Source organism: Amphiprion ocellaris, chromosome 1, assembly GCF_022539595.1.
Source record: "Amphiprion ocellaris isolate individual 3 ecotype Okinawa chromosome 1, ASM2253959v1, whole genome shotgun sequence".
Lineage (NCBI taxonomy): Eukaryota > Metazoa > Chordata > Actinopteri > Pomacentridae > Amphiprion > Amphiprion ocellaris.
The window spans coordinates 11,237,719-11,249,302 of NC_072766.1; the positions used below are offsets into that span (position 1 = coordinate 11,237,719).

Sequence of the window (11,584 nt, forward strand, 5' to 3'; positions counted from 1 at the left end):
CTTCATAATAACTTCCCTGCATTCACAGAGTCTCTTTAGGATAAGTAATCAGGATAGTTACTAGAATAAGCAATAAAGCTAATTACCTCAAGAGCATAATCAAACCAAATGCACTTACTGTACGTGGAAGCACTCGCTGATTACAGTATACAGTTTTGACACGTAAATTTCTTTCAGTCTCAAATCATTAATTTTGAAATCAGTTATGACAACTTTGGAGTAAAGACAAGCATTAGTATTTTTTAACTTTTTCAGCCAACCTCAACAGGCTGGAAGTTAGTAATTAAACCCCAACATACTAGCTTATAATTCAATAAAATAATACATAATTTACTGCAAATCTGACACACATGACTTCATAGAAACAGTGGCTGGTCAGTTTTTTGTTGGCAGTCAGTGTGCAAATGTGAGGATTTAATGGAAATGTATTGAAGTGAAATTAATCACATCGAGCAAAGCCTTGTGGGTTTCGTATTAGCTGATAGCAGAACAGAGCAGTCAGTATGATGTACAGCTGTCTGCTAAAACTGCATTCAATTTAACTGCAAACTAAGCTGTTTAGATCATATTGTTCATTCCCGTGGCATTTAGATTACAATATTTTTAACATGTATCCAGTGTAGCAAAACCTCTTCGTGATATTTTATTGCAAAAGCTCCTAAAAATAAATATAAAAACAGCACTTCATGAAGCACAGGGAAATAATACTGGAAATCTCAGATTATTTCTCATAGGATTGTGCAGGGATTTATACTGCCCTGTTTTAACAATTTACTGCAATACAAGACACTCTAATAGAGTTGCACATAAGATGTCATATTATGGAAACAAAGCATCTTGATAGAAATATTTTGCATCCACACTGTGACCAAATGTGCAGAGAGAGCAGCGGTTTATTTCCCCCTCACACTACAGAGGACAGCCCTTTCAAGCCCTAAAAGCCTGTAGCTGTTGGCCTGATTTGAGTGTGTCTCTGAGGATCCGTCAGCAGCCAGTCTGTGTGCTGGCAGGTGGTCTGGAGGCATGACCAATACGCTGCAGACAGACAGGCGGACAGACAGACAGACAGACAGGCCCTGCTGGAACTCCATGGGACTGCTAATCTGGGGCCAAGCCAGGGTCCTGCAGTCTTGTAGCTCTCGGCTCACTGTGTCACCCCGCGTTTCAAAAGCTCTGCAGAACTACAAAGTACAATCACCTCCAGGCAAAGGCGAGTTCCTTCAGTCCGACATAACCGAGGAAGTAAACAACATGAGAGGACAAAGCAAAGATACAAAAGCAGTGAACCAAAATGATGGTTTATAATAAATGTGATAAAATCGTCAATGTGTGCAGCTACAAATCACTCAGTGTGGCTATTATCAGGCCCAGGAATTCTAAAAGCATGTAATTTCTGGAGGAAATTGACTTGCAGGGCTAATCTCGCTTCTTTTCTGATGATTGCATCTCCGTCATTAGTGAGGATGGATGTTTCCACGTTCAGCGTCCTGTCATAAACTTGTCTCCATTTCCTTTCACAATGCAATCTAGCGAGAGTGCAGTTGACGATGAGGATGAGTGGTCCCCTGCTTCTTGCTCGGTTATTGAACAGGCTGATAGCTGCATTAATGGTCTTGGTACAGTACATGTGTGCAATCATTAGCTATTCCTTAGGTGTGTAATTCTTTCTCTGGCCCATCTGCTCGTGCTTCTGCTGAATTGTTGCGATTTTCAGCTCTCAGTCAGAGCTGACGACGGTGTACGAATTAATTATAGCACTGTGAGAGGAACGCAACATGACAGACACGTCTCTGCTCTGAACACATCATTGCAAACAGTAACAATGATTTTTGACTCCTACAAATCTCACGTGTGCAGCAGAGAGATCATGAGGGGATGAAGGTGATCATTCAGACTGAGAATTAATTAGTAGCGATCATTTGTTCGGTATGAAACCGCACAAGAGAGAGAGCATGTCACTGCGCGCTCTGTGTACACTCACTAATGGATCATTTCCTCTGCTGTGTTTCTGTCAAATCATCTAAACACTGGCATGAAATCACACTTGTTTTAAGGTTTCAACAGATCGTGTCGGGTTTTTTCCTTAGTTTTCTTATTGTCAAGAAATACTATAAAAAGAGCACATGCTGGTTCAAATACTTGCTTTAATTATCACTTTTGGCTTAAAATTTTAAGCCAAAATGTATTAGAGGTATTTAAGGTGCTTCCGTAAGTCCCTGAAAATGGGCACACTTTACTGCAACACTTTACTGAAAAAACCATGGGATGAACAAAAGCTCCACATCATTACTACATGGACCCTGAGGTGAGATAGATTTGTCGATTATGTATTTCTCTTCAGTAGCATTTTGTGGCTGAGTACCACATCCTCAATGCACCATTTTGAAATGTACAGATCACAATGCTGAAAGCCAAATTACACTTGGGTATTATGAGTTCAGTATTTTACGTAAAAAGAGGTGAGCGATGCCCTCTGCGACCTTGCTCCTAACAACCATTACGTGTCATTATCAAAGTTAATTTTCCACGCATTACCTGGATGAACAATGGCCCATGGCCACATGAGTAACATCATTACTCACCCTGATGCCCAGCTCCACATTCTCTCCCCCGTACACCTCCATCCCTTCATCCAGCAGACCAATCTCCTCAAAGTACAGCCGGTCCACCACAAAGCAGCCAATCAGGGCCGGGCTCCTGGGGAATTTAAGATGATGAAGATGTTTGTCAGCTGCAGTCCTCTGAACAGGTAATGCTAGTCTGGCACAGTTGCTATAGTGACAGCAAGGACAGGAAAGTGTACATGACCTTACACAACATGTAATTAGCTTGTGAACGCAGCATGAATTGCCATTTTAACAGGGTTGACATTTGTGTTCTTAATTTCTTAATCCTATTATAATATTTGACTCAGACTATTTAGTCACTGAGGTGTTCACTTACTGGATCGGTGCACTCTTGTTGCCCTTGTGCCACCACAACTTGGGTGGGTTGAGGTAGCGACACCACAGCTCCCAGTCGAAGCCCTGGGCGGACAGCGGATACTCCTCTATCTCGAACGTGTCATATTTGATGTTATCAAATGATGGGGAGATTATGCGGGTTCTGTCTTCTTTAATTCTCTCCAGAACGGGTTCAGCCCTGTTAATATGGAGAGAGAAAGTAATTTCACTGTGAATATTTGGTTCGACAGGCTTTGTGATCACGCTTGTCATGTAAGGGCACTTTTAAAAAACAATTTCACGAGATGAATTCCATTCAGTTTATTAGTCTGACAAAGCATCATTGCCCATCTGATTACTTGATGGAAATTAGAATTTGTCTTTATCAAAATATTTAAAGATAAATTATGTTTGCTTTCTTTTACACACAATGAAGTGAAAATAACTGCACAATGCATTTACAAGGTTATTTAATGTGCATGCTCTCCCCTTTACTGTTGAATATATTGGCAAGGAGGATTTACATTCCAGAAGCGTAACAAGGAGGGCGTCCATACAAGAGATTTGCTTGAAGCAAATGCAGCTTATTAAAAGTAAGCCTGACACGAAGCAGCACTGGATAGCTGCAGTCGAGTGGATGTGCGTCAGGTGTGCCGTGGTGGTGCTGAAGGTGTAAACAAGGGTGAGAGATGGAGGGTGTTTTTCATTATGCTAACATGTCTCCGCACTTCTCACAGTCACATCTCTTCCTCGCCTCTTACTTTCTGCCAGCAAGATGTGACAGAGAGCTGCGAGGAAGAGACGCGACCACGGAGAAGCCAAAGTTGCCAAACGAGAAACCCTTCGTTCCATAGCGTCCGTCTTAAGCAACGCCAGTTACTTATAACTTGATGCGCATGTGCATCACCTGGCAATTCAAACCACCACTCGATAAAAGACCTCTGCGTAGGATCCACCTGTGCTTCTTCAATCTAAACTCCTCTCTCCTCGCTCCTAGTCTCCCCGAGGTGCATTTAAGTAATTGGAAGATCCTCCAGGATGTGGGAGCGGGAATGATTTCAGGGTCACAGGAGAACGCGAGGAAGCATAAGTTAGCATAATAAAAAGCCCCCAGAGTGAACACATGGGCAAGTTTTAATAGCCTGGAAGGCCCAGGTCAATCACATCAGCTGATGACCCTCACACGTCAGCCATTTGTCTACTGAGATTAGCCAGGAAACCTTTTTAAAACAGCTGCAAGTGCGTCACAATGGCGTAACATTTTTGGGTTTTGGCTAGGGAATTAAAAGAATGTGAAGGAATGTGAAGATTTAAAGCAGAGGCTCTACATTTTAGGAAATACACTGTTTTGTCAGAGTAATCAAAACTGTACCACCTTTAATAATTGCATTACGCCTAAGCTGAACAGCAGAGTATTTGCTCTATTTGCTAATTGAAAACTCACAGTTTAAATATACTATAATAAAAATACAGGCTCCACAGTAGAAACTCTATGCAACAAAAGTCAGTACAACTTCCAATACTGAGAAGCAAATCTTTTATTTTGCCTTTTTCAGCATGGAGGATGACAAATTTCTGGAGAGATGCAAGACCATCCTTCAGAGATGTTTTTTTTTCCAAGTACTCTTTGCTGGAGGGCTGTGATGCTCTGTATTTCTCTTTAAAATACCCCAGAGGTGTTCTGTTGGATTCGAATCAGGTGGCACACTTGGCCAAGTCATAGTTTTCACTTTTTCATTCTTTAGAAACTCTTGTGGTTCTGGCAGTGTGTTTGGATCATTATCATACTGGAATATTTCTCTTCTGCCAAGCTTCTGCAGACTAGGAGTCGTCTTGTCAGCCCGTATTTTGATGTATCCACAGGCATTCATGAGGCATCACTATAAATGTCCTCTCCCTGACACCTTTTTCACTTAAGTCGCCCAGTATCATTACACTCCCGCTCCATGCTTTACTGTTGGGACTATGAATTCACTGTGGTAGTCCTAGTCAGGTTCATTTCAACGCCATCTTAGCTGAGCAAATGTATCTTGGTGTCATCTGATCAAAGAATGTTTGGCCGGTATTCATCATTCAAGTTTTCTCAGATGGGTTTGAACCACTGATAACCCTTGTGCCAAGTCTGAAGCACTTGCCAATCTGTTTTTCAGTTACTTTGTTAAAGTAGTGCACTATATACAAATTGCAAATTCTATACCCCTTTACTGCTGCAATCATGAATCTGAGTGATTTTTAATCTTTATGAGGTCACACAATCACATTTTTAGATTCCATTGACTTTATTTTTTCCACACAGCGCCATGATGCAGACATACAGATACACACAGCCCATAGGTCCAAAACTGATAAAGTTCTGGTGTTCACAACTCATTTTATAACCCTGTTCAAGAATTCTGGCTCACTGGAATTCACAAGTGTACTCAGTATTGTTTTAGCAACCACAGGTTTTATAACTTGTGAGTCAGTGATTACAGGGTTTCTACTCTGGGGCCTGTCTTTCCAATATAGTCTTTCCGAGGTTTTTGAGTTTGGCTGTTCAAAAGGAATAATGCAACTAATGAGAGGGGATGCAATCTGAAATCATTCTGACATGCAAGTGATGACGCATACTCACTTCTGTTGTATACTGTATTTACACAGGTTTATATGTAGCTGGGAGACTATCCGTTTTTCTCAGCATAAAGACTGCAAACAGGTTACAAAGAGCCAACAGCCCGGCTCTGTCCAAAGGTAACAAAAGGCACCTACCAACAATCCTAAAACTCTCTAATTAATATGTTATTCTGTACTTTGTTTGTTGAGTGTAGGTGGTGTGTTTGAGGAGTTTTCTCTTCGGCAGGAGAAACAGCAAACCTGCAGGCTTTGTTTATAAATGAAATTATTTTCTGTGAACCCACACAGAGTGATATGACTCGAGATCCTGCGCTCTTGTGCTGAGTGGAGCTGATCTCACACGTTGCGAGTGACTCACCAGCCGACATTGAACTCAACGTGGGCATCAAACAGGGCAACAACTGGGGCAGTGGCCGCTCTCCACCCACTCACTCTGGACCGGATCAATCCCTCCTGCTTGGCGTGCCGCACCATCTTAATGAATCCTGGACGCTGGCTGTTAGTCTCAGACACAAAATCCTGCAGCTTCTCCTTCAGCTCATCTACAGAACACACAGACACGCATGAATTTCACATCAACACCTGAGGACTTGTTGAAGATCCCATTTGAGATATGTGAGTAAAGTGAGAGATGCTTGTGAGCAAACTTCCACCCACAAAGACGTCGTCATGTCCTCTTCCAGTGGGCAGTATTTCATTGGTCAGAGGCCAAAAGCACTCATGCTTCGCTGCTTTGATCAGTGGACCAAATAGGCAGCAGCTTGAGCCAGCTCTGCAGACCTCCATGGAGCTTACCAGTCATAACAGGCTATTGCAATATTGAGGACTCAGCCTGTAATGCTTTTCAAAACACGAGGGGAGGAGATGGTGGAAGTCCGTGCGGTTTGATGTTTGGCCTCAAAGTTTACCTCCATTATTACCTGAGTTATATACTGTATGATGAATCATGCACTGCGGTACAAGAGCCAGTGCTGCTTATGTGACAAAGAAGAATTGTTTTCCCTTCAGGTTGGGAGCAGCATTTCGGCTAATTTTCTCAAGAATACAATAAATCGCAACAGTGTATTAGACGCTCCCCTTGTGTTGCAACTAAAAAATGTCAAGACAAGTGAAAAAGGCTTCGGCTGAAAACAGTTTCTTTAAAAATAAAAAGGGGGGGCCAAGCTTTAGAGTCTGCTGTCAAATGTCAGTGCAAGCCAGTGAGTAAAACTACAATTAAATCCTGACTTTACACCATACTATCAACCAAATAAAGCTGGAAAATATAAAACTTGTATCAGCATGGTGTTTCATCATTCTGTATATAAATCACCTTAGGCTGTGTTCTCATTATTTTGCTTTTAACCAGCGGTATCGTTTGTGTTTACAGAGAATGGGAAGCAGCAGCAAGCAGACAAAAAAGTGGCCAATGTGAAATCATGCTGTGCCTGGCTTTTCTAGAGGCAACATGAGGAATTTTATGAAGTCAAAAAAAGATTGTATAAATCAACAACACTGGAAAAGGTTGCGTTAGAGAAGTAGATAGTATACTGTCTACTAATAAAATGTATGAAAACAGTGGACGTGTCTGTGAAACTCTTCAAACACAATGAAAGCAGCGTATTTTCTTTAAATGTAACAATTCTAAACGGATTTGTTTAAGCACGGAATGACCTGAATGTGAATTGGAAGCGTTTAAATATTTTAATTCAGCAGACTTATTTTCTCCTGACTGCTTGGCTTGATGGTTATTGTTGGCACCTGATAGTAAACGAGCCTCACAGGCTATCAGTCGTTGCTTCTACAGCACTGAACTTGAATAAAAAACAGGAATATATACCAAGATTTCATCTTTTCATCAGCAGACCCTTGAGAGGTTGGAGAAGCTCTAATTATCTTCACCCATATGTGAAATATAAGAATTTCAATCATTTTGTTTTCTTTTAGTTGAAAAGCATAGAATAGCAACATTGTTTCCACAAGGAGACATATTGTATGTCACAGATTTATCTATGCATAAAGTGTATAGCCTAAATTGATCAAAGAAAGAACAGAAAGAACATTTTTAAGGACTTGTGATTGTGCTGAACTATGAGAGAAGAAAACACAAAGCAGTAACTAAAATCACAATAACATAAATGATGAGTTGATATGATAATGCATGACTGGCAGCTATTATTACTGTTAATGGCTAATACAAGGCTAAAATATGCTTTCAAATTAAAGCTGCACAGTCACAAGGGTGCTTTCAGTTACTCCTGTTGATTAGACCTTTGCTCAGGTTGACCTTGTGTGATGCTGCAGTGTTGTTGTGAAGCCAACAAACTCTGTGAACCAATAAGAACAACGGTAAGGAGAAGTGTTCCCACCCCAACAGGTTCAACAAACTTATAGCAGTGATGGAGGTCAAGCAGAGGAAATGTCATAAAAACATGTTTGAGGATGGATTGTAGGAATGTAGGGACTTTAACATAACACGCACACAAACTTTGAAATTGTCTGATTACTTCAACTTGTCTAAACTTTTCTTTCGGCTTGTACTGACCTGAACAGTCGGCTGGGGAAATGAAAATATAAATAAACAAGCATTTCATAAAGACATATCAGAGTCAAAGATGCAGAGTGTTTTTTCTTATTCCTATGGAGGCTGATCTTTGAGACACTGAGAACTGCTGCTTTTTCCCACCAGGCAATAAACAAGTCTGGAACAGAATAATTTTCACAGCACTGAATATGCACTATATGCAACATGAAACTCAGTGATACGCCACATGTATGTTCAGTATCTCATCTAGTAGAGTCAGCAGTGGACAGTTTTTATCCTAATCTGCAAAAATCTCTAGGTGTGCAGTTTTAGGAAATTTAGTAGAATGATTAGCTTCATAATTCCTTTACTTGAGTCTCTTAATTTTTGCTAAAGGAAAACTATTGCAGCTACTCATAATAGTAGCTGCAAGCAGAGCTGTAATAAGTCTGAATCCATCAATAATTAAGACATTCTGATGTACGTGCGAATTGAAAATAAGAATGATGCAGTGTTGTGCCTCATAACAAATCATAATAAAGCACAGTTCATTACACCAGAAATGGCTTATGGCTAACACTCATCAATCTTTCAGGACTGATATCCTGCTGAAGCTCTGCTGGAAGGCAATGGGCTTCGGGATGGAGTTGGGCTGGAACAACAAATAAACAGGTTTCTAACACCACTGTGCATTCATGCAGTAAATCTGGTAACATATGTGAAATGCAACAAAGAATGTCCAAGGCTTATCTCAGAAGATAAAGAGGAAAGCTAATGGTGAGCAGCAAAACGGAGAACACGCCATTTAGCTCACCTCTATTCAATTCTTCAGCCAGAAATGACAAAATAACACTGCAGGGAACTGTGTGTAACTACCAGCAGCACACTATGAAAGCTTTCTGTTTTTAAAATGTTCTATGTCTAACATGGTTTAAAAATCTTATTAATTTTCTTTGACAGTGCAGAGAATTAATCATGGCAATGTCATATATATTATTCTGTGCACAACCCTTCAAGGATATTTCATTGTTTGTCAGTATTTGTCCACCCTGAGCGTGTCTGTCTGTGCCTCGAATATTATATATCCTCCTGTTGCACGTTCAAACTAAACACCATTTATCACCACACAGGCGTTACTGTTTGCACAGCAGATGGCGAATCGGCATGGATACAGGTCTCACAGTTGCTGTGTAGTTTGCACTGCACCATTTGCCAATTTCTCACTACACAACTCTGTGGTGGTGAAAAATCTGTGTTTAAAATATTCAACTGAGGGTCGCTCTTCCTTACGATCAAACCCTGGGTCCACCTGGCAATTTGTTGAAAACACTGTGAACACATGTTGCTGAAGTTCCAGCATAAATGTGCCCTGCTTGTACATCATAGTTGGCGGTACAGAACTGTAAACTCAGCTCTGTTGGGTTTTTTGCTGATATCATCCCAGCTTTTGTGTGCTCTCCAGCTTTCATTGGCCAAACCTGCAGCAACTGCTTGCTGGATATCCAACTGGTTTCAAATGGCTGCTGGAACTTCTCTGCACACCTGAGGTGCCGAATGAATCCACATGAAGTCAGTCCACTAACAGGGATGCACAATGCTTGGAAGAGAGCAGACACAAGCCACAGATTCTGGCTAGCAACACACTGTCACAACAAAAATGCCAAAGACACGTCTCAGATGGGGTTATTTGCTGTTTTTCTTGCAGCTTTAGTCAAACGAATATCTTCCTATGTCACAGGGAAAGATAAGAAAATGAAAGAAATTACCTTAGGCAATAAAACTGACTTCTCAGACATATTGATTTCTAGATTGTGTAAATAAAGGATTGATGAACCAAACAAAAACCTTCGACACCCTCTTCTCAGTGGGCAGTTCCTGATAACGACTGATCCTGCAGAGACAGACTTCTGCAACAAATACAGATTCTCTAAACACTTTTTATGCTGTCTGTGCTTTACTTGAAGTTAGTGGCTCATCACAAAATCCTCTTCCCTACCATATTATCACTTAAGGTAAAGGATGGGATCTCGAACAGCCTGTATAATAAGTGAGCCCTTCTCAAAACCCTGCTCTTACACAGATGAGCCTTTCTCGGGCCACAGCTTGGGACATTATCCAATTAAGGAGGAATCAGCTAGGTCAATTTGCCCTTCTCTCCCTTGATGGCTACACATTCTCCTGCATGCTAATGCCTCTCAGAGGTTGGTTGTGACAGTGGCGGGTGACTAATGTAAAGCTGTGAATGACCGGGAGGTTAGCGGTGGATGATGACCCCTTCAACAATCTCAGCAGCATCACGGGTCAATAGGCTAACGACATTTAGCACAGATAAGATTCACAGTCATGGCGATAATGATAACACCAGGCCTATCAGACGCACTGTGACAGAGTGCTCAAGCAAACAGGGTGAAATGCCATCAGCAAAATGTCAATGCGTGACTTGGGTCTCTGAAGGAGCTAAAGGCAACCGCTCCCCAGCTCTCAATTACGTGATGAAATATGAATGTTTATTGGCGGCGATGTGCTAATCCACCCGTGCCAGAAGAGACGGCAGCAAAGTTTTAGGTTTTCACTTTTATTTTTAATAAATTTTTAATGGATAACTCTGGAAATGTTACTCTCTGGTCAAAAATAGCCCAGGGACAGTGATCATTCTTATTCCAGTATGTTGAGATGAGTTTTGAAAAAAATACCACAATGATCTATATTCTGTTCCAGCAGGCTACAAGCCATGCTACATATTTTGCATTATTGACTTCAGTTAAAAAAAAAAAAAAAATCTTCCCAATGCCACTATTTCCCATGTTGATTGTCCCTAATGGCTAATTCAGTCCTTGTTACAAGCAGCACGGCCCGTTTTAGAGTGTATCGTCTATAAATGACCTTGGCACATGATCATTAACTTTTTATAGCCGGATTTCTGCCTCCGTAATGTAGTTAATTCCTGCACTGTAAATTACTAGGGCCACTTCTCACAGGTAACTTCGTCTATTATTTGTGTCTCTGCATGGCAGACTGAAGTCACCCATCAGTGATCTCACACATCTGTCATCTCAGAGACAACATCAGTGAATGAACGCTGCTCAGCAGTTACACATTGTCAGCATACATAAAATGTCTTTTCGACCTGACGCTGTTTACACTACATCCAATGCATGCAGATGTAGGAATTAGGTTTGCAAATGCAGACAAGATATGTACAAACACTTCATCACCTTGCTGGATTGTTATCTGCCTCAGGGCAAATTTCCTGGCTTTGCAGCTAATTAGTGTTATTCATCTATCAGTTAAATCCAATGAACACAGACCCTAATTAACATTTAAGGAGTCTGGAGGCCATCATTGGAGCAGTAAATATCACAGATATGGACTTCACTACACATGTAAACACTGATATGTACACTATAGAGGCCTTGCTCAATCTGACTTCTCATTCACAGCCCATTTTATCGAGGATACTGTGGTAGCTGACTTGGGTGGCAGACAAATATCCAAGAATGCATTAACACCAACCAGCTGTGGTGAA

General features: G+C 41.1%; 1 protein-coding gene across 1 annotated transcript in view; it reads right to left on the bottom strand.

Moving 5' to 3' along the window:
• Positions 1-11,584, bottom strand: part of galnt18b (UDP-N-acetyl-alpha-D-galactosamine:polypeptide N-acetylgalactosaminyltransferase 18b) — an 85,741-nt gene that overhangs the window by 33,142 nt on the left and 41,015 nt on the right. Inside the window, exons 4-6 of the mRNA XM_035954050.2 lie at positions 5,914-6,097; positions 2,944-3,141; positions 2,583-2,697 (exon numbers count right to left, since the gene is read on the bottom strand). Coding sequence (XP_035809943.2) covers positions 2,583-2,697; positions 2,944-3,141; positions 5,914-6,097 — 497 coding nt within the window. The remainder of the gene's footprint in view (positions 1-2,582; positions 2,698-2,943; positions 3,142-5,913; positions 6,098-11,584) is intronic.